The sequence below is a fragment of the Scyliorhinus torazame genome, chromosome 6 (assembly GCF_047496885.1).
Source record: "Scyliorhinus torazame isolate Kashiwa2021f chromosome 6, sScyTor2.1, whole genome shotgun sequence".
In the NCBI taxonomy this organism is placed as follows: Eukaryota; Metazoa; Chordata; class Chondrichthyes; order Carcharhiniformes; family Scyliorhinidae; genus Scyliorhinus; species Scyliorhinus torazame.
This window is the reverse complement of record NC_092712.1, coordinates 145,208,353-145,232,671: the sequence shown is the minus strand read 5'-3', so window position 1 is coordinate 145,232,671 and position 24,319 is coordinate 145,208,353. Positions and strand designations below refer to the sequence as shown.

The 24,319-nt window shown below is 45.1% G+C and overlaps 1 protein-coding gene across 6 annotated transcripts in view; it reads left to right on the top strand.

Moving 5' to 3' along the window:
- Positions 1-24,319, top strand: part of ikzf1 (IKAROS family zinc finger 1 (Ikaros)) — a 127,968-nt gene that overhangs the window by 68,478 nt on the left and 35,171 nt on the right. For 5 of the 6 annotated variants that reach the window (XM_072508866.1, XM_072508864.1, XM_072508868.1 and 2 more), the window contains 2 exons: positions 21,226-21,486; positions 22,085-22,252. In XM_072508866.1, coding sequence (XP_072364967.1) covers positions 21,226-21,486; positions 22,085-22,252 — 429 coding nt within the window. The remainder of the gene's footprint in view (positions 1-21,225; positions 21,487-22,084; positions 22,253-24,319) is intronic. The other variant, XM_072508865.1, reaches the window with a different exon arrangement.

Below are 24,319 nucleotides of genomic sequence, written 5' to 3'. Positions count from 1 at the left end.
GTGACCGTCCTCCCATGAAGGCCTGGAGACGTCTAGACTGCCCTGGCCTCCATCCCTCCCATCCTCCCTGGTTTTACCCACCCTCCCCTCTCCAGGACCTCGACCACTTAGCTGGCCTCCATGTCCCAACACTTAGTCCCAGGCATGTTGCTGCAGTGCCTCTTCCCACCACTGCAGCGCAGTTCCTGGAGATTTCGAGAGCTGCCAGCCAATCTGATTGGCCAACATCTCTCCAAGGCAGGACTTCCTCCTAATGACAGGCAGAGGTCCTGCCTGCTGCCAATCAAAGCTTATTAGAGTGTAAAATGGGGACCTGATTGAGGTCCCTATTATGAGGAAAGCACATTTTTAATTAGTAGAGGTGTCAATAACCAGGGTATAGATTTATCGTAAGAGGTAGAAGGCTAAGAGGGGAGTTGAGGAGAAGCTTTTCCACTCTGGGAGTGGTGGGAGTCTGGAACTCACTGCCTGCAAGAGTGGTTGAGTCAGAAACTCTCGTAGCATTGAAGAAGAATTTAGATATTCACTTGCATTGCCTTAACCTCAAGGGTCATGGGCCAAGGGCTGTAAAATGGGATTTGTGTTGTCAGATTTTTGTTGACCATCTTGAACACTATAGGCCGAATGACCTCTTTCTGTGCTGTAAACATTTATGAATCTTGTTGAATCGCCACAGAATACCAACTGGTTCACTGATGTCATTTAGAAAAAGAAAGTTAACATCCTTACCAACTTCATTCTATTTACGATCACAGCCCCACATCAATGTGGTTAACTCTTAATTGGCCTTAGAACTGTTCCAGGAAGCCAGGCATTTGATCACACCACTTAGGGGTGGCAATAAATGTCACCTTGCCAGTGAAGCTCACATCCTGGGAATGAATTTTTAAAAAGGGGCAAAGGAAGTAAATTTTTAGAAAGAATGATTTACAATAATTATATGCACTCAAGCAAAAGTAGCTCATAGACTTTTTTTTAGAAAAGCTTAAATTGCTCCCATAACTTCGCCAAAGGCAGGGGAAGATTTGTGGGAGTGATTGATGCTGAAACTGCTTCAGTCCCATACAACATTGAACAGGAGTTCAGCCTGGCCCCAAACATGTTCCTATTGACTCTCTGAACAGAATCTTCCTGGCCCTTTGGAGGCGGGTGCTACAAGGAAGAAATTGGAAAACAGTTCCCAATGCTATCCTGTCTCCAAGCAGGTTCCAGAGCTCTGGAGCCAGGCAGCCAATCAATCCAAGCAATGCCACAATCAAAGGCCATTATTCCACGCTGACTGAACTTTCCCAACCTCAGAGTCTGGGGTGTCATGTGAGAGTACCTTTAAGACATGGATGTTTAAGCAATGTACCTTTAAGAAAACAGTGATGTCAGAGAGTGGGTGGAGCTGAGCAGTTCAGCCATTTTGCAGTTTAGTTTTGGAGTTAGAAAAGAGCTTGGGAGTGTCTGTGTTTGCAGTGAGCTGGATCTCTGCCATGAAAGACTATCTCTGGATCTGTTGGGTGATTTAAACTCATAATAGTAAAGCCTTTAACCTGATGTGATTCAGTTTAAAGGCGTTAAGTCTCATGGAAGTTTGAAGGAACATTTTGAGGAATTATTTACTGTTGTAATATGTTCGGAGTTACCTTTGAAGTAAGGGGTGTTAAGAGATCCAATGTTTATTTAAGATGTTAAGTTGCGTTCATAGAATAAACATTGTTTTGTGTTTAAAAACCCACGTGTCCATAATTGCAATATCGCACCTGGGGAACAAGCCGTGTGCTGGTAAAAGCAACAAATACATTAAAGGGGGAGGTTGGTTGAACTCCATGATACATTTTGGGGTTCTGAAAACACCTCGCCCATAACAATTGGGGGCTTGAGAGGGATAAAAGTCTTATCTATTGGATTGCCTTTTGTGAACGTAAGACAGTGAAGGATTGTTGCTTTTCCGGTGTGGTATTTCTGTTAAAGTGGGGAGTGTGTTGTGGACAATGGCTCTTACAGAGACGAAAAGCAGACTGTTAGATTTGGCAAAAACAATGCAGTTAACATTACCTGACAAAATGCGAAAAGATGAGGTAATTATTACGGTGGTTAAGCATTTCAAGTTGCCTGAGATAGAGGGCGCCATTCTCCGCCGGTGGGAGTCTCCGTTCTGCCGGCGCCCGGGGGTTTCCCGACGGCGTGGGGCTGCCCCACAATGGGAAACCCCATTGACCGGCCGGTGTTACGGAGACTCCCGCCGGCCGGTCGGCGCAGAAATGTGGCGGGGCGGGTAAGAGAATTTCGCCCAGAGTTTGACTCATGGGAAATGGCAAAAATTCAGTTGCAAATTAAACAAATGGAACATGGGAAAGAATTAAAGTGGCTTGAATACAAAAGAGAGAGCGGAATAAGAAAGAGAAAGAGATAGAGAGGAAAAAGAAATGGAGAGAGAAGAAAGAAACAAAGAAAGAGATAGAGAGGAAAGGGAAAAAGAGAGAGAGTTTGAACTTCGGAAATGGCTCTGAAACATGATAATCAGTTAAAATAGGCAGACGCAAAGGGACACGTACAGTTGGAGGAGATGGTTGAGGATAATGAGATAGCGTCATAGTTGAAGACGTGGTGGGGATTTATTTAAATATGTCCAAGCATTGCCAAGGTTTGACGAGAAGGAGGTAGAAGCCTTTTTCATTTCATTTGAGAAGGTAGCTAAACAAATGCGATAGCCACAGGACATGTGGGTATTACTGATTCAAACAAAGCTGGTAGGTAGGGCTAGTGAAGTGTTTGCATCACTACCGGAGGAGGTATCTGGAAAGTATGAGGAGGTGAAGAAATCCATTTTAAGTGCATATGAGCTAGTGCCTGAAGCTTACAGACAAAGGTTTGGAAATTTAAGGAAATAATTTGGTCAAACATACATGGAGTTTGAAAGGCTCAAACAGAGTAATTTTGATAGGTGGATAAGGGCTTTGAAAATAGACCAAACGTATGAAGCTCTCCGAGAAATAATACTTTTGGAGGAGTTTAAAAATTCAATTTCTGATGTAGTGAGAACACATGTGGAAGAACAGAGGGTTAAAACTGCGAGATTAGCAGCGGAAATGGCAGATGAATATGAATTAGTTCATAAATCAAAGATTGGTTTCCGACATCAGTTTCAGCCGGTGAGGGATAGAAACCGGGGACATGAGAAATACTCAAGTGGTAAAGGTAAAGATGATCTGATGGGAGACAATAAAGAGAGTGTACCTCAGATTAAAAAAGAAATCCAGGAGGGTGGAAAAGAAATGAAAAGTTTCAATTGTTTTCACTGTAATAAACTAGGCCATGTAAAGTGACAGTGTTGGTGGTTGAAGAAAAGCACTGGGGAGGCTGATATGGTAAAACAGGACAACACAGTGGGTTTGTTAGAGTGGTAAAGGAAAGCCCAAGGGAAGCGAAGGAGGTGCAAACGATTGTACAGCCAGTTCAAGAAGGAATTGTTAAGAAGGTGCCAGATGTAGAATTTACTTGTGTGGGTAAAGTTTACTCGTGTATCAGGAGGAGCAGGTAAAGAAGTCACAATTTTAAGAGATACAGGGGCTAGTCAATCTTTAATGGTAAGAGATGAGGAATTGTGTCGTTTGGGAAGAATGTTGCCAGTAAAGGTGGTAATATGTGGAATTCAGGGTGAGAGGAGTAGCATTCCATTATATAAGGTAAGGTTGGAAAATCCAGTGAAGAGTGGTGAAGTGGTAGTAGGAGTAATAGATAAACTGTACAGTTTATCTTGGGTAACGATATAGCTCGATTGCAGGTGGGAGTGATGCCTACTGTGGTTGATAAGCCAGTGGCAAAATCAGACAACTGAAGGGTTGAAGGACGAATATCCTGGGATTTTTCCGGATTGTGTAGTAACAAGGTTGCAAAGTCACAGGTTAAGACCAGAAGAGAAATCAACGAGTGAAGATGAAGTTGAAGTGCAATTATCAGAAACGATTTTGATCAGATGGTTGAAAAAGAACAAGAAAAGGTGGAGGTTGAGGCGGATATTTTTAGTTCAGGAAAATTGTCGAAGTTACAACAGAAAGATGTAGAAATAAAACTGATATATCAGAAAGCATATACGGAAGAGGCATCTGAGAGTATACCAGAGTGTTATTACCGTAAAAATGGTGTCTTGATGAGAAAATGGAGACCTGTACATATGCAGGCGGATGAAAAGTGGGCAGAAGTTCATCAAGTAGTATTGCAGGTAGGGTATAGAAAGGAGGTGTTGTGAGTTTCACATGAGATACCAGTGGGAGGTCATTTGGGAATAAGGAAAACTCAAGCTAATATCCAGAAACATTTTTATTGGCCTGGACTACATAAAGATGTAGTTAAATTTTGTCAATCATGTCACACATGTTAAGTGATAGGGAAACCTCAAGCAGTGATAAAACCAGCACCCTTAATACCCATTCCAGCATTTGAGGAACCTTTTACGAGGGTCATAATTGATTGCGTAGGACCGCTTCCTAAAACAAAAAGTGGGAATCAATATCTTTTGACTATAATGGATGTGTCTACTAGGTTTCCAGAGGCCATTCCAGTAAGTAATATTACAGCTAAAAGGATTGTGGAGGAGTTACTTAAATTCTTTACTAGATATGGATTACCCACAGAAATTCAATCGGATCAATGATCAAATTTTGCTTCAAAGTTATTCAAAGAAGTTATGGATAGCTTAGGAATAAAATATTTAAATCAACTGCATACCATCCAGAATCGCAGGGAGCGTTAGAAAGGTGGTATCAGACATTAAAGAAAATGTCGAGGGCGTATTGTCAAGATTATCCAGAGGATTGGGATAAAGGAATTCCATTCGTATTGTTTGCAATTAGGGATGCACCTAATGAGTCTACCAAATTTAGTCCTTTTGAACTAATTTTTGGTCATGAGATAAGAGGACCACTTAAATTGATTAATGAAAAATTGGTGGGTGAGAAATCGGAAATTACACTATTGGATTACGTGTCAAATTTTAGGGAACGATTAAATAGAGAGCAGATGAATTGGCTAGACAACATTTGAAAGTTGCACAAAATGTGATGAAACGGGTAACGGACAAGAAATCCAAAGTTTGTAGGTTTGCCAGTGGGGATAAAGTTCTAGTGTTGTTACCAGTGGTAGGTGAGCCTTTGAAAGCTAGGTTTTGTGGACCGTATCAGATTGAAAGGAAATTAAGTGAGGTGAATTATGTGGTAAAAACACCAGATAGAAGAAAGACTTACCGAGTGTGTCAAGTGTTATGCTTAAAAGGTACTTTGAAAGGGAAGGAGAGAAAAAGGAAGTTTTAATGATTCTAACTCAAAGTGACAAAACAAATCCAGATGACTGAATTTGACATACCTCAAATTAAATTGGAAAATGAGGATGTTCTTAAAAATTGGGATGAATTGTTAAGTTACCTTCCAGAGGAAAAACAAACTGACCAGAAAGAGTTATTGATATCACATGGGCAAGTTGGTGGAGATAAATTGGGAAGTACTAAAATGGCTATACATGATGTAGATGTGGGAAATGCTGTTCCTGTCAAACAACATCCATATAGACTTAATCCTTTAAAATTGGCACAGGTTAACAGGGAGATTGAGAGTATGCTGAATGAAGAATGGCATAATTGAAGTGGGTTGCAGCCAATGGAGCTCACCCATAGTGATGGTACCTAAACCAGACGGTACCCAATGGTTGTGTGTGGACTATCGAAAGGTGATTGCAGTTACAAGAATGGACTCTGATCCTATCCCACGTTTGGAGGATTGCATTGAGAAAATGGGACAATCCGCTTTTATTTCTAAATTGGATTGACTGAAAGGTTACTGGCAAGTACCTTTATCTGAAAGGGCGAAGGAGATTTCAGCTTTTGTGACTCCAGATGGTATATACCAGTTCAAAGTTATGCCATTTGGCATGAAAAACGCCCCAGCAACATTTCAACGGTTAACTAATACAGTTGTTTCAGGATTACCCAATTGTGCGGTGTACATTGTCGATCTGGTAGTTTTCAGCCAGACATGGAAAAAACATTTTAAAAATCTGAGGGAGTTATTCGATCGACTTCAGGAGGCGGGTTTGGTGATAAACCTAGCCAAAAGTGAATTTGGAAAAGCCCAAGTCACTTTCCTTGGCCATACAATCGGACAGGGTCGACTCGTCCCATGGGACGTGAAAACGAAAGTTATTGGGGAGTTTCCGATACCCTCGACACAACGGGAAATAATGCGATTTCTTGGTATGAGTGGATTTTACCGGAAATTTGTACCAAATGTTAGCAGTGTGGTCGCTCCACTGACGGACTTGCTCAAGAAGCGTAACAAATTCCAGTGGACAGCAGAGTATCAACAGGCATTTGACGGCCTGAAGGATGTGTTAACCACTGCTTCGATGTTAGTCATCCCAAATTATACCAAACCCTTCAAAGTGGCTGTTGATGCGAGCGATGTGGGCATAGGTGCGGTGCTTCTACAAGACGACGACGAAGGGCTAGAGCGGCCTGTTGGTTATTTTTCAAAGAAATTGAAATCTCACTAGAAAAAGTATTCGACGATTGAGAAGGAGACTTTGAGTTTGGTGCTGGCTTTGCAACATTTTCACTTTTATGTGACCAGCAATCCGTCTGACACTATTATATATACTGATCATAATCATTTGACGTTTTTGAAACGATTCCAGAATTACAATGCAAGGCTGTTTCACTGGAATTTATTGTTACAGCCATTTCATTTAAAAATAGTACATGTGGCAGGGCGGGAAAATGTGATAGCCGATGCTTTGTCACAAATATGATCAATTGAGAAGGTTTTCGGTTGGAGGAAGAAGAACGAAGAAAAATTGACTTATTATTATACCTGTTTGAGTGTGTTGTTTTCTTTAAATGAAAATGTATATTTACTGTGTGCATTCCTTAGTGGATGGTGCAAAAGTGAAAAATGAAACCATCTTGAAGTTGATGGTTTATTTTTTTTTCTTGTAGGGAGGTGTCATGTGAGAGTACCTTTAAGACATGGATGTTTAAGCAATGTACCTTTGAGAAAACAGTGATGTCAGAGAGTGGGTGGAGCTGAGCAGTTCAGCCATTTTGCAGTTTAGTTTTGCAGTTAGAAAAGAGCTTGGGAGTGTCTGTGTTTGCAGTGAGCTGGATCTCTGCCATGAAAGACTATCTCTGGATCAGTTGGGTGATTTAAACTCATAATAGTAAAGCCTTTAACCTGATGTGATTCAGTTTAAAGGCGTTAAGTCTCATGGAAGTTTGAAGGAACATTTTGAGGAATTATTTACTGTTGTAATATGTTCGGAGTTATCTTTGAAGTAAGGGGTGTTAAGAGATCCAATGTTTATTTAAAATGTTAAATTGAGTTCATGGAATAAACATTGTTTTGTGTTTAAAAACCCACGTGTCCATAATTGTAATATCACACCTGGGGAACAAGCCGTGTGCTGGTAAAAGCAACAAATACATTAAAGGGGAGGTTGGTTGAACGCCATGATACATTTTGGGGCTCTGAAAATGCCTCGCCCATTAAAGGGGCCCAGCAACTACTAGGAGGCAGTCACCTGGCAGCATGTCTGAGGGCCATTAGAGCCTCCTCTCAATGCTGGGTCTGCTGGACTGAAATGGCCATGGCCACATTCTTCCCTGTGGGTCAGTTTCCTCCCCACACACTAACATCTCCAATTTCTTTTTTATTATGTCCCACAGTCCTCCGAAGAACACGTCCATTCTGAGGCAGTCTCATGCTCACCTCCCTGCCTCAGCAATGCTGAACTCTCCCAGTCAGGCAGCAGCCGTTCAGTGCTGTGTGCTCTCTCATTGGGCTTCTACCGTCACGTGCTTAATTGGGCATTGAACGCAGAAGCTTCCTCCCATAAGATCGCAACGCTGTGAGGACAGCCATGGAGTCAGGAGCCATAAATGGTCCCAAACTGATTGTTTTCTCTTTCAGGAAGATCCCACCCTCCGGGCAGGAGTCTCCCTTTGGGAAACTATGGCACTCACCGAGAAACATGTGACTATTCAGCGTGACTCGTGCTGAATAAGGAGCCTGAATGGGGAAAGTGCGGCCAAGGTCACACATAACCCTGTTTTTTACAGTGGGAATTCTGCTTGCTGGAACTCCTCGCTGTAGCGAGTGATCGGGACGCCATTTCCCAGGCCCAGAAAAAATTCCCGACCATCCCCCCCCTCCCCCCCACAGCTCAAACACAATATGGGAGAGTCCCTGCCCCACACCCCCTCAACACCCACGCCAGGCAACTCTGGCCCGATCATGCATGCACAAAAAAGCCAGCTGGCACCCAAATGGCACTGCCAGAGTACACAGGTGGCATCAACAGTGCCAGGGCACCACCCATCCCAAAGGACATGCAGCTGGGGGCCTCTGATCCCCTTGGAGAGCCCGACGTGGCTTTCCATCTCCCCATTTGTCTGGTCCCGCCTCAGATACTGCCTCACTCTAATATGCCAAAATGTGAAACCGCCCATTGTGTTGAATCTCACAAGGTGTTGCAAGCCAGTTAGATCCCGGGAGCCGCGTCTCCCGGCTTTCAATGGCAATCCTGCACCGTGACGGGCTGCCTTTCTGGCTTTGACGATAGAATTGCTCCCAAAGTTTTCCCAGAGAGCTGAATTGCCGTTTTATGATCTCCTTGCGGCCATAAAACAGGATGCAATTCAGTGTCCCACACCGTGCAAATTTATGCATTGCATGGAATATGAGGGATGTCCGGGGTCATCCCAACATCGGGCTGCTGTCTTGAGCGGGCGGCCTAAAAATGGGGTCCCGTGGCTGGCAGCTCCCCTGCACCACATATGGCGCCACCCGAACCGCAAATCGGCACCCCCCCCACTGCCCTCACATCTCACATCAGCCCCAACCCCTAGTCCCACACACCACGGTCATTGTGACTGAAAGCTCATCAAAACCATCACAGCTTTGATCTATTCATATCCTTACACGCTTCAGTGGTCAAATTGATGAAACCCCAATGTTTATAAACGTTGACCATCAATCACAAAGCACTCCCCGAAATCCATGAATTCCTGCAGTTAGTGGATCTGTGGGAACCAGACGCTGGCACAGCTACTCTCCTTCGAGGAATGGACACGTGGAGCTGCATGGGGTCCCTGTTCTGGGGGACGGGGGGGTTATCTGTCTGTGTGTGGGGAGGGGTCATTGGAGGGGGTTCCTTTAGGCAGGAAGTCTCTGGGGTCCTCCTATTACACGGGTCCTGGGGGGGGTGGTCCCCCTATTACAGGGCCCCTGTGGGGTGTCCCCCTATTAAACTTGGGGGTGGGGGAGCACTCAGGCGATCCTGGGCGGTGGGAGTGGTTGGGGGCTGATGTGCAGTGTGGGGAGGATTGGGGGCTTGGGGTTGATTTGGGGTGTGGGGGGACGTTGGCCACCCCCGTACTTTGGGGTGGAGGCGCACCCAGGCCATCCAGAGTTTGGGGGTTGCTGTGCAATGCGTATGGGGGGGTGCACGGATGGTCTCTACCATTGTGGCCCTGGCATGGTGGACATCGCGGGGGCCTCTTGGCCCACCGTGAGGTCCACTATGTCATGTCCACTCTTGCTGGGACCACAAATGAACCTCGTCCACTTGATTCCCAGTCAGAGGGATCAGAGAATTGCCCAATGCCCGATTCTCCGTCGCATCAGGGAATGCATTCTGGCCGTTCCAGGGACGGAGAATCCCGCCGTGTGTTTGCAATACCGCCCGCATTTCTGTGCAGACAAAAGTGGTATGGCCTTTGAAGGTGAGAATGAACACCTGTAATTTTGGTTTCTATTTTATGATTGTCTCTGACCTAAGCTGTGGGTTCAATGGGGAGTCGACAATATAACATGGGGTCAAACATTGTCAAAATTGAACTTGGATAGTCTGATCTTATACCTCCTGACTGAATTCAGATTCTTGAATGGATTACTTACAGTTTACCGCCAACGCAAAGCACAGGCTAACATCCAAGAACAGTGCCGCGATCATTTTGGTTTTAATTCATGTTCTTTAGATGTGATACTTGTCTGGCCTTGCATGTTTTAGAGTTCAAACTTTGCTGACGCTGTTGAAGTGTTGAATTCATTGGCAAATTCCCAAAGAAATTGATCTGCAGAAGTTTCAGAAATTCAATATCTAAGAACACATCAAAATAATGATCAGAATTGCATGGCTGTAATCGAAGGCACTGACTTCAGCCAGCACCTGAATTCCTGATACATGTTGCTTTCACTCGAAGCTCTGTACCAGGAGTGTCAAATTGCAAAATATACTCTTGTGCTGAGCTTGCTTATAAATGTGTTGTCATGACACTGCGAGTAGCAGTTCAGTACTTGCTCTCCTACATTTACACTGCATTAAGTCCCAGAATCTGTGCCACACTGCCAGTTTGTTTTGTTATGAACCGAACAGCTAATGCACTTAAAACTAACCTTCCTTTCCACCATCCCCCTAAACTATACACCTGCAGTCTTTGCAAAGGCAAGCAAGTATCTGTGTGTCTTTGTGAGCTGTGTGTGTATTGTGTTTATGGTGTATAATGTGTGTGCATCAGCATGCACTCATTGCTAAGGCAATGACATCTGCGCAGACTCCCTAGCACATTCAGCCGATGGATGACAGCTGTATACCTAAAGACCTTCTGTATAGTGAACTGGCCACTGAATCGCACCCTCCTGGGTATCTATACTTCAGCTACAAAGACACCTGTAAGAGAGATATCAAGGTGCTTGACATTGACACTGACAATGGGGGGCATTCGCCAATGGCTGCAACCTTGGAGGCTGACAGTTTAGAAGGTTGGAAAAGACGAGCAGAAACGGAAAGCTCAGCTGGCTGTGAAGAGTCCGAAAAAACGAAGGCTCGTGTATCCTGCATCTTCTCAGCCCTCTGTCTTCCTCTACAGCCATTGCGGAAGAGACTGTCATGCCAGAGTGCGGCTCCTGAGCCACACCAGGAAATGCTGAACACAGAATTGACCACAGCACATGAGACAAAAGGCTGCCAATGATGTGTGCAAAGACACTGTGAATTCTTTCCCAACAAAACATACTTTGTCCTGATCATTTACCCAATGGGTAGGGAATACTGTCATACCGAAACTACTTTAATCCTTGTACAATGGCAAGGTGGAGCATTTCAGATTATGAACCTTTAATCTGTAAGGACTAGGCTGATAATTATTCGGTGACTCTTTCTTTGGTAAAACCACTTTTTTTCACGCTTACTGATATGGGAGATGTCAATGATTATTAAAACACCATTCTGCCAAATTGATGTGATTCTAAACATAGAATCATAGAATTTACAGTGCAGAAGGAGGCTATTCAGCCCATCGAGTCTGTATTGGCCCTTGGTAAAGAACACCTTACCTAAGACCCACACCGCCACCCTATCCCCTTTATCCCCGTAACCCCACCTAACCTTTTTGGACACGGCAATTTTGATTGGCCAATCCAGTTAACCTGCACATCTTTGAACGGTGGGAGGAAACCGGGGCACCCGGAGGAAACCCACGCACACACGAGAACGTGCAGACTCCACACAGACAGTGACCCAAACCGAGAATCGAACCTGTTACTCTGGAGCTGTGAAGCAACTGTGCTAACCACTATGCTACTGCGCTGCCCAATTCCTACGTCAATCATAGAATACTGTACGTCGCCCTAAAATTCCAAAACGTTCAAGAACATTTTACTGCAGAATTAAATTTCAGTGCAGTGTTAATATAAGCCTACTTGTGACAGTAAAGATTATTATAATTGTTAGTGGACAGGGCTGCAACTTCGAAGCTCCTGGACAGTGTAACTGAGGGTTACTTCAAAGATGCTTTGGGGAAACCCCCACCCCGGAAGTTCCCAGGAAATACAATTTATATCTCCAAATTCGGGTGGTTCCGACTGTCATACAGCAATAGTTACCCAGACTCCCTCACCCATGGGACCCCTCACCCCTTGGCAACCCAGCCCCCAACAAACCCTAACCCCCTTACGCCACCCCATCCCCTTACGCTGCCCCCCTCTTCCCCATGGCTAGACCTGACTTCCGACCCCCACACCTCAGGCCCGAACCAACCCGACACCAATTCCACACTCCCTCTGCAAAATGTCCCTCGCCCCAAATCCTACCCACTTAATTCAGACACTGCCCTTCTCCCTGGCAAGTCAAATCGCTTTAAACCTAACTGGACCTTTAACATACTTGAAAAAAGAACAGAGAACACTGGAAAAACTCAGCAGGTCTTCCAGCATCTATCAAGAGAAAAACTGAGTTAATGTTCAGCGTTCTTAGACTCTTCGTCAGAAACGAAGAGAGGGAGAATGTGTTAAAACTTGAGAAACTGCAACAAAAAGTAGCAACTTTAAAAACGAAAGACCGATGGCCTGGTGTAAGAGGGAGAGGGGGTGTTTTGCTTGAAGCAATACATGTACTGCATATTAAAAATAAACTGGGACCCTGGCGCTGGGAAGCACCAGTGCTAACCACTGTGCTACCATTCCACCCTAAAGTGATAGTCACAAATCCCTCAGTACAACTGGTATGTTACAGATTTTGAACACTTGCTCTGCTTAACAAAAACTAAATACTTGCTGAAACTAAAATAACACCCAAGTGGTACTGTAGAGTTATTTAATAAAATGTTAATGATTTAATTTTAGGAAAGAGACATAGAGTAAAAAAGAGATTTGTTCCAATGAAGTCCTCCAAAATAAAGAAACCAGATAAATATCTGGTTGACATCGAAGATTATTAGAATACGGATGGAGAGAGATGATCGACGTGCCGTGAACAGATAAAAAGCAGTAAAAAAATTAATGAAAGCTAGCACGTTATTTGGAACTTACGAACCTCTGACCTATTAAGGTCTAGAATGTGTGCAACTTTTTCTTAAAGCCTGAGTGTCTTGTTAATAAAACTAATATTGTGACCGCTTTACAAAACCAAGGAGGAAATGGCCTCTTTAATATTACTGTGCCATGTGAGGCCATTTCCTCCCCAAACAGACAAATGTGCAGATGTGGATGTATGCTAGAGATTTAAAATTAATTGATTAATGTCTTTCAGCGGTAGACGGAAGCTTTCAGCTGCTAAAAAACGTTCCTAAGGCATATGCCATCACTTAAAAAACTCTTTAATGATCATTCAAGTTAAACTGCATTTTAGTCAAATATCATTATTACAGTTGTGTGAAGATCAACAAGAATTTTTTTTCCAGAGGTTTGAGTTCCAGTGTCATATTTAATCCTGAGATGAGCTGACCACATATCCGTGCTATCATTAAGATCGCCTATTTCCACCTCCATAGCTTCGCCAACTTCGTCCCTGCCTCAACTCATCTCCTGCTGAAACCCTGTGCGGGATTCTGCGATAATGGGGCTCAGAGTTGACGGCGTCGTAAACGCCGGAGAGTTTTACGACGACGTCATCTGGCCGCTAGGAGCAGGGGTCCCCCAACCCACAGGGGGCCAGTATGGCATTAGAGCGCTTAACGCAGCTCCAGCTGCTGATAGGGGCTCCAGCACAGGCGGCGCGGGTCCGCGCATGCACGTGGGTTGCCGTCTCCGCGCCGGCCCCCATGCAACATGCTGGAGCCCAACAGGGGCCCGGCGTGGAGGAACATAGCCCCCCCCCCCCCCCCCCCCCCCCCGGAATTAGCCAGCCCGCTGATCGGCAGCCCCCGATCATGGGCCTGGCCACCGTGGAGGCCCGCCCCCACCCGGAGTTGGATCCCCCTCCACCCCCTCCACCAGGACGGCCCCTCACAGCCAGAACGCCGAGGTCCCGCCAGGTAGGACCACATGTGAACGACGCCAGCGGGCACTCGGCCCGTCGAGCGCGGAGAATCGCCGACCACGGCCCCCGACCGGCGAGGCGGCAACCGCTGCGACACCATTGGCGGCGATTCTCTAGTTGGCGTCGGGAGATTCGCGCCCCCTCATCAATAACTTTGTTATCTCTAAACATGACTTCTTTAACTCTTTTTCTTGGCTGGCTTCCCATTATTCATGATCCATAAACTTGAGGTCATCCGAAGCTCCACTGCCCATGTACTTAATTGCGACAAGGCCTGTTCATCAATTATTCCTTTTATAACCCTCACGAGACCTACAGGATTGGAACAATCATCCTCCCCATGAGCCTCACCGAATACGAGCTGCCCCGCTAAAAAGGGGCGGGGACCCCTAAATCATCCAGTTCTGTAGAAGTCGGCCAGGTATTGTACCGACAGTTCAGACCCGGCTGGGATCGAGTGTATATCGTAAATACTGGTTTGTGTTAATAAACCAAGTTTTTAAAAAACCTACCAAGTCTGGACTCGTTTGTGATCTACAAAACCTTCCCTGCTCACTGGCTTAGATTGGCTCCCCTTCAAACAGCATCTTGATTTAAAAATTCTCATCCTTGTTTTCGAGTTTCTTTTTGGTCTCGCCTTCCCTATCTTTGTAATTTCCTCTAGCCCCACAACCCTCTGATATATCTGTGTCCTCTAATTCTGGCATATTGGGAAATCCTGATTTTAATTTTGCCACCATTGGCAACTAAACTTTCAGTTCCTCAGTCCTAAGCTCTGGACTTTCCTCCCCTAAACCCTCCATCTCTCTATTTATCTTTACTCTTTTAAGATGCTGCTTTAAACCTACCGCTTTGGCCAAGCTTTTGGCCACTTGCTTTATTATCTGTCACTTTATGTGGCTCAGTGTCCAACTTTACTTCCTACCACTCCTGTGAAACACTTGTGGGGTGTTTTATTCCATTAAAGGTAATGTATAAATACAAGTTGTTGTAATGCTAATGCTTAATCTGCCTTTACATAGCTTCAGCCAAAACCAGAAAAAAATGGAAACTTGTAAAAGCAGTTGCTTTAAAATGAGGTTTCACTTTAGGTTTGGTTGCAGGAAGGATGTTGCATGTTACCGTCAGTGTGGTGAAAAACAGTTGATTTCGGTCCTGTCATATATCCAACATTAATCATCATTAACTTGTATTTGCTTCTTTTAGCAGTGAACAATCTATGGGTTTAAATTATTCAATCAGACAAATTAATTTTTGCCATATTATCCTTAAACCTGGGAAATGCGACATAAAGCAGAAAATACTGTAAGGGCATAATGAATTAACCAGTATATAAAGGAGAAAGATAGATTAACATTCTGGGTATAAATTAATGTAATAACTGAGTTTAAATTTATGGGATTGGATATGCAAATTGGTGATTGTCAATCTGATGGTTATATTTGAACAGGTAGCAGTGTGATGAAAGGCTATTGTGCAAAATCATAAGAATAGCAGGATTTAATAAGATAAGGCATTACATGTTGTTGTTCTATCTTCAATAGCACATGATTTCACTAGGACTACAAATGTGGTCCACAAATCTTAAAGCTTTATTAACTATTTATAAATATATAAAGCACCCTATATTGTGGCATAAGTTACATGGAGCTGAGTTGATGAATTGTGGAAAGAGATCTTTAAATATGTTAAATTCAGCTCTCCAAGGGAGACCCTTTTTCCTCCTGTTCTCAAGTATTATATTTCCATCAGGGCTCGCGGGTTGATGTAATCTAGTTTCAAAGTGTAATCATTACTGGTGTATTTTCAATTATTTTTCATAATGAAGTTTTCATTATTAATTCATTGTATTATTAAGTGCGGTATCAACTAAAACAAGCTGGAGTCACAGGCATTCTTTTTCACAAATGTGTCAACAGGAATTGCAGATGAAACAAGCTGAACTCAGCCCTTTTCAAGTAGAATAAGCAGCAGAGTATCCCAAGATCAGGAGATTACAGAATTATAAGTGTTACTCTCTTAAAACTGCCTTAATTTCAATTTAAGAAAGAAATATTTTGTGGCTATTTCTCACTCAGTATCATTTCACCCAGATGTTGATCGTTTATTTTGGCCTCCTCCTAAGGTCCTCCATACACAGATGCCTGTTCTTCAGCCAATTCGATTCACTCCAGGTGATATCAAGAAATGGCTGAGCTAGTGCAATGGGTGCAGCAAAGGCTTTGCCCCTCAATAGAATCCTGACTGCTCTGTTGAAGACTTGTGCTCCCGAACTAACTATGCCTCTAGCAAGCTGTTCTAGTACAGCTAGAGCACTAGCACTTACTGAAAGGTGGAAAATTACCTATGCATGTCCTATCTGCAAAATGCAAATTGGACCAAGCCAATTTCCCTGCCGTGAGTCTACCCACTTTGTCAGCAAAGTGATGGAAGGCGTCATTGATGGTGTTGTCAAACAGCACTTAATCACCGCTGCCCAGTTTAGGTTTGGCCATGACCATCCAACTCCACCTCCGCACCCCCTAATGCCCACGCTGGCAATCCCAGCCTGATCGCGTGGGCTCAAAAAATGCCAGCTTGGCACCTTGATAGTGCCAACCTGGCACCCTGGCAGTTCCAATACTATCTGGCAGTTCCAATGCTATCTGGCAGTGCCAGGCTGGTACCCAGGTGGCACTGCCATGGTACTAGGCTGACCAAAGGCATGCAGCTGTTGGCCTCCGATCCCCTTGGAGAACCCCCAGAAGTGCAGTTCCATCTGGTCCCAGTACCAAATGGTGCTTGCCCGAGGTCTCTGAGGCGAAAGGACTGAACCCCAAAGCCTCGGATATCTCGAGAATCTTCACATGAGAGTGAGGCTTATTGCTTCGCTCTAATATGCAGATTTGCTAAAAGACGACGTCTCACGGGATTGCGTTGCAAGCCGGGTGCTTCCTGGGTGCAGCATCTCCTAGCTTTCAATGGTCACGCTGCGCTGTGGTGAGCTGCTTTCCCGGCATAGCGTGGCCGGCCAATCGCGCCTTTGGGTGAGATCCACACCGGCATTCGGCCCCACTTTGTTTTGGCACTTGGAGTTTTACATAGATTACATAGAAACATAGATTACATAGAACATACAGAGCAGAAGGAGGCCACTCGGCCCATTGAGTCTGCACCGACCCACTTAAGCCCTCACTTCCACCTTATCCCCGTAACCCAACAACCCCTCCTAACCTTTTTGGATACCAAGGGCAATTCAGCATGTCCAATCCACCTAACCTGCATGCCTTTGGACGTGTTTTTCTCCGGTCCCTTCCAACACGGAGGCTGCGATTTAACCGGGAAAAAGGGCTGGGTTTTTTGGTGGCATCCACCGCAAGATAGCCATGGACGGGTCGGGGACCATGTAAAGGTCTGTTCACCTCGTGCGGGAATTTCTGGTCACCGGGCGGGCGCAGCCGAATAATCCCACCCTATGTCCAGTTTTGGACACGTTTAGCGTGGTGTTTCACGGCAGCTGAAGCGCCAAGAAACATCTCACGATTCAACGACACTTTGCAGTTTTGCTTGGCCTTGGGAAGTTTCTCTCCGTCGAGGCTGCATTTAGAGTCATTTCCAGCAGAAAGACTCCTCGCAGATTGAGGCTCCATTTTGACTGGCTGCCCCGATCTTTACCCCACCCACATCCCCTTCAGCCCCCTCCCCCAGGGTTTCAGTGCCAAAGTACCAGGCTGGCAGTGTCAAGGTGTCCAGGAGAGGCAGAGTGCCACCCTGTCTCCAATGACCAGCAAGACTCCCCAGGTGCTGTTATGCCTGGTCCACGTTTGTGTGGACCAAAACTAACCACGCCTGAGTGAGGCCTTACTATTATATCAATGACCAGCCCTCCAACAAAAAGTCAGTAGTGGCGATGTTTATTGATGATTGCACAGTGTTTGCTTAAATTCACAATTCCTTGGTGGCATGGGGGCACAGTGGTTAGCACTGCTACCTCACAGCACCAGGGACCAGGGTTCAGTTCCGGCCATGGATGACTGTCTGTGTCGCCTTTGTACGTTTTCCCCGTGTCTGCCAAACACCATAGACTATATTCCCATTCCTTTGCCGTTGTTGGGTCAAAGCCCTGGAACATCCTCCTCACAGTGCTGTGGGCATACCTACATATCTGATAGGATGTACAGCACAGAAGCGGCCCAATCGGCCCAACCAGTCCATGCTCCATTCGAAGCCCCTTCCAGTTTTAGAATAGAATCCCTACAGTGCGGAAGGAGACCAATCGGCCCATCAAGTTTGCACTGGCCCTTGCTCCGATACAGCACCCTACATAGGACCAACCCCTGCCCCATCCCCGCAACCTCACCTAACCTTTGGGCAATATTAGCATGGCCAATTAACCTAGCCTGCACGTCTTTGGACTGTGAGAGGAAACCAAAGCACCCGGAGGAAACCCACACAGATACAGGGCGAAAGTGCAAACTCCACACAGTCACCAAGTCCGCAATTGAACTTGCGTCCTTGGCACTGTGAGACAGCAGTGCTGACCATTGTGCCAGCGTGCCGCGCTCTAAATCTATCATTGTGTCCCTCTATTCCCTTCTCTCCAATATGCTTGTCTAACTTCCACTTAAATGTATCTCTATGCCTTAAGAACACAAGAAATAGGAACAGGAGTAGACCACATGGCCTATCGAACCTGCCCTGCCATTCAGTATGATCATGGCTGATCTTCGACTTCAACTCTATTTTCTCACCTGTTCCCTATTCCCCCTTAATTCCCTGAAAGACTGAAAATCTGACTATCCAAGCCTTAAATGTATTCAACGATGGAGCCTCCACAACCCTTTGGGGTATAGAATTTCAAAGATTTACAACCCTTTGAGTGAGGAAATTTCTGCTCATCTCAGTCCAAAATGATCAATCCATCTTCCTAAGGTTGTGCCCCTGTGTTTCGGATTTCCCAGCCAGGGAAAAAATATCTTTCAGTGTCTGTCCTTCAAGCTTCAGAATCACATACGTGAGTTTGGGATTGCCCCTCATTTTTCCAAACTCCATAGAGCATAGGCCCAATTTTCTCAACCTCGCATCATAGCAAAACCCCCTCATTCCAGGGATCAAGTGAACCTTTGCTGTACTGCCTCCAATGCAAGTATATCCTTCCTTAACTATGGAGACCAAAATGCCACGACTCCATTGCCTGTGGCAGTGAGTTCCACATTCTCACTACTCTCTGAGTGAAGACGTTTCTCCTGAATTTCTGATTGGATTTAATAGCGACTGTCTGATATATATATCATTAAAGCTGAGAGACAGTGAAATGGGGGATGTCACTAGGAAATGAAGCGATTGGGGGCGGAATAAGAAATGCAATAAAGGAACAGCCTAAGATCCAAAATATTTAGATAGTGAGAGAAGTTAATAGGGAGGCAGATGCTTTGAAATGTCAGTTTGGAGGTTGACAGGTTCCAATGTGAAAACCACCTGCATTCCCTTGGTTTTAGTGACAATCTTGACGCCTTGCACGATGACTGACCCAAGTAAGAAGGGAGCGATTGTGATATTTATGGATAATATTCCAGGGGAAAATGCCTTCAGTCCGGGTGAGGGAGGGGGGGGGGGGGGAATGGGGAGAGGGGGGAATGGGGACTTAGTTTGGTGGCAAGGAACAGGAGAGTACAGGAAGAGTACACCACATGGACTGCAGCAATTCAAGAAAGTGGCTCATCACCACCTTCTCAAGGACAATTAGGGATGGACAACAAATGGTGGCCTTCTCAGCACAGACCACATCCTGTGACGAAAAAGAAACACCCAGTCTTGCACAAGACCTCTTGAGGTTCTGTGGGCCTTCCCAGAAAGGGGCATTGTGGGTCCCTCACTGGCTCTCCAGCCAGCAGACGAGATCCCCGATGCCTCAGTAAGATTCTGTTGTGCTTTTGGAAGGTAGTTCTGTTTACAGAGTTGTTTCCAGTTTGGTATTAAATAATAACCCAAGAGAAAAACATCTTTGCGAAAATGTCCTGCTTACAGAGGCATACTAATGTAACATGCATCAGACGCTCGTTCGGTGTGTTTGAATCATTCACCATGTGGTTAAATGCAATTAAATCTGGTACATTCTGGAGTTGGAGCCCACAAAGGAGTCTTCTCTGTGATGTGTTACGTGTTTATCATTAATTTTCCTGTCCCTTTGCATTATCCAAGAGATGTTAATGTGGCAGAATTTCAAAATTCAAATGTTGGTGTAAAAATGTATGCTATTATTTTTGTCTTGACATTCCAACTATATTAATGTCCAACTAATGTGCTGAGACAGTACTAGTTAATGAAAATGCCACATGTAACAAAGGATCTTAAATTTGTCCCGACTGGTGCTAAACCGTCGCAGTTGCAGGTAATATCTTGTGTTTTCTATCTCAGAATAGGTCTTCCAACATTGATTAGATTGGTTTTTAATTAAGATTGGAATCTTTCAAGTAATCTAGGGCTATTATATAGACGTCACGAGTAAATTACTGATCCATTCTTGATAGCATTGAACAGTAGAGAAATAAGCTTGGGTTGGCCTTTATATCCAGAGGGTTAGAATACAAGGGTCCTGAAAGACACGCTGTTAGGTAATTTAGACATTCTGAATTCTCCCTCTGTGTACCCAAACAGGCGCTGGAATGTGGCGACTAGCGGTTTTCACAGTAACTTCATTGCAGTGTTAATGTAAGCCTACTTGTGACAATAAAGATTATGAATAAATAAATAAACAAGGGTGGAAGTTATGCTGTAGCTGTACAAAGTTCGAATGAGACCATGCCGAGAGGACTGTGAGCAGTTCTGGGCAACACATCCTATGAAGGTTAACTTGCCCTCAGGGAGTGTGCAGCATAGATTTTCCTGCAAGGCCTCTAGATTCCAAGAGCTATGTCAGAAAATAGGGTTGCTTTTCCTGGAATTTAGACAGTTAAGAAGTGATTTGATCGAAGTTTTCACCGTATTAAAGGGAATTGATAGGGTCCATAGAACTATACCTTTTACTGCATGGTTGGATATATCCCAAATGTCAGGTTTTCTAGAACTAAAAATAGGAAAAACTCCGGCACAATAAAGGACCGTATAAATTTGGTGGAATTCTCTTGCTCAAATGGCTGTTAATACGAAGTCAACTGCTAATTTTACATCTGAGATTGATACTTTTCTTTGTCAGGCAAAGATGGAGTTAGTTCACACGTGAGGCATGATCTCATTCAATGTTGGAACAGGCTCAAGGGACTCTAGCCTGCTCTTCCTACATATAGCCTGCCCTGTTGTTTGATGCACAAACACTCCCTTGCTGACGGATTCCTAAATAAGAAAAATGTTACATGTTTAATCGTCTCTTCCCCTTCTGTAAAAAAATTATTAGATTGTCACTATTTGAGTATCATGTCCACCATCTGTTACACATTTTGTTTCATTTTCTTGCAGCAAATTCTATTAAAATAGAAACTCCGAGTGATGAAGAGAATGGGAGAGCCTGTGACACAAATGGTGAAGAGTGCGCTGAAGACTTGCGAATGATAGATACTTCTGGGACTAAATTGAACGGACCACACAATGGCCAAGGCAACAAAGCATTTTCTGGAGTTGGTGGCATACGACTTCCAAATGGCAAGCTGAAGTGTGATATCTGTGGAATAATTTGCATTGGCCCAAATGTCCTCATGGTGCACAAACGTAGCCATACTGGTAAAAACAGGCACCGCTTTTTTCTGTTTTTTACCTTCATCGTTTCATTTGGATTTTACTATACCGCATTTTTGCATGCCATTTCCAAAGGAAAATTCATAACTGGAAAAGCAAAATGCTTCACATTTAAACGAGAATGTGATGGAGAGATTAAACTGAGAGCCTGAAATGCATTTTTAATAAGTTTTCTTTTTTTTCTTGTTCATTGCCATTTCTTTTTTTTTGAAGAACCACTGAAAAGCCACATTAAAAAAACAAAATGCCACAACATTCAGAAATCAAATCTGTTTATTCTGAAACTGCTGATCAGGAAGAGTAGCTCTTAACACACAATGATGCAGGCACTCTATTTAAATGAGTTTGAATCTTCATTGTGATGTGCCATTTTGATTTTAAAAAAAAAAAATAGATTTTTTCAGATCAAATTGACCCAGCCACTGAAGCGTTGAAAAACTGGCAGGTTTAGTCTGAATGCCTCATGTTATATCAAAACTACAGCTGGCAGAAATTAGAGAACAGTAACAAAGATACATTTTTTTTCTGAAATTCCACACGTAATTTATATATTTTTTGCTAACAAATATACTCTGTCCTGCAGGGGAGCGCCCCTTCCAATGCAGTCAGTGCGGTGCATCTTTTACTCAGAAAGGCAATCTACTTCGCCACATTAAGTTGCACTCTGGTGAGAAGCCATTCAAGTGCCATCTTTGCAACTACGCTTGCCGCCGTCGAGATGCACTCTCAGGTCATCTGCGGACTCATTCTGGTGGGTATACATTTTTAACACTGGACACCAAGTTAGTCACTGATGTGTTGGGTGTTCTGGATCACATACAGGTCACCAACACTTGAAGTAGAGCAACACTATTTTATTAGAAGGTTAACTATTTAAACATACTTGAACTGTGGGTAAATACGATACTAGCTTTGCAAAGACCAGTTGATGCACTCAGCACATGGTGAATGTCTGTGTTGCAGGCTGTGAGCTCTGTGCTCCTAGCTAGCTGCTACTTGAATGAGCGGGAACTCTGATGCCCCCTGTCTTTATAGTGCGTGTGCTCTCACTGGTGATTGGCTGCGTGCGGTGTTGTGTATGTTGATTGGTCCCACTGTGTGTCCATCAGTGTGTGTCTGCACCATGATATGCTGGTGTATATTATGACATCCCCCCTTTTATATAAAAAAATGTGCCTGTGTGACAATAAATAGTGTGGTGAATGTTCCTGACGACGTGTGTGCGAAATATTTACAGGACTATGTACATAAAACTAAGCTATTTACATGGGAAGATACCTGGTGCAGAAAAAACAGTGTGTCACAAGAATAACAAGATGAACACTATATACAAACCACTTGAACGATTAAACGGAAGAACAGAACAGACCAGAGAGTCCATTAGTGCACAAAGTTCACAAATAAGTCTCTGAGGTGGGCGACGAATTCTGATTAACCGCCTCAAGGGTGGGTCAGGAGCCACCGGCTGAGGAACGGGCTGGACTGCGTCAGAGTGAGGAGGATGCAGAGTAACCGGAATCTCCGCATAGTCCAGGTCAAGGACAACAGGAGGGCGTGGCACTGGCGGAGGATCACGTAGCGAGCGCGGAACGAGACAAAGGGCACGTCGATTACGGCGCAGAATGGAACCATCCGGTAGATGAACCAGGAACGAGCGGGGAGCTACCGAAGAACCACAGCATTTGCAGACCAGCCACCATCTGGAAGATGGATGCGGATGTTGTCATCTGGAGCCAGAGCAGGGTGATCAGCTGCATGGGAGTCATGAGCCGTCTTGTGCTGTGCATCCGGCGAAGGACCGGAACATGGTCGAGGCCTGGGACGTGAAAGGACAGCACCGTCGTCCTCAGGGTGCGACCCATGAGCAGCTGGGCTGGCGACAGGCCAGTGGACAGTGGGGCCGAGCGATAGGCCAGCAGGGTGAGGTAGAAGTCGGATCCTGCATCGGTAGCCTTGCAGAGGAGCCGTTTGACTATGTGGACGCCCTCTTCCGCTTTGCCATTGGATTGGGGGTACAGGGGACTGGATGTCACATGCACAAAGTTGTACCTCCTGGCAAAGTTGGACCATTCCTGGCTTGCGAAGCAGGGGTCATTGTCCGACATCACAGTGAGTGGGATGCCGTGACGAGCAAAGGTGTCCTTCCAGGCACGGTTGACTGCAGACGATGTGATGTCGTGCAAACGTACCACCTCCGGGTAGTTTGAAAAATAGTCTACAATCCGAACATAGTCCCTGCCCAGCGCGTGGAACAGGTCGATGCCCACCTTGGACCAAGGGGACGTGACCAACTCATGGGGCTGTAGGGTCTCACGTGGTTAGGCCGGCTGGAACCGTTGACCGGTGGGGCAGTTGAGCACTGTGTTGGCTCTGTCCTCATTGATGCCGGGTCAGCACACTGCCTCTCGGGCCCGTCGGCGGCACTGCATGCCAAGATGGCCCTCGTGTAGCTGTTCCAAGACAAGCTGGCGCATGCTGTGCGGGATAACAATGCGGTCCAGCTTCAGGAGGACACCATCGACTACTGCCCGATCGTCTCTGATGTTGTAGAACTGTGGACATTGGCCCTTGAGCCACCCGTCTGTTAGGTGGCGCATGACACGCTGTAGCCGGGGGTCAGCCGCTGTTTCGCGGCGAATTTGGACGAGGCGTTCATCCGTGGCCGGTAGATTGGAGGCCACGAAGGCCACACGGGCGTCAACCTGGCAGACTAATCCCGCTGGGTCACACGGGGTGTTGACTGTCCTGGACAGAGCGTTGGCTATGATCAGGTCTTTCCCCGGGGTTTATACGAGCTGGAAGTCGTATCGCCGGAGTT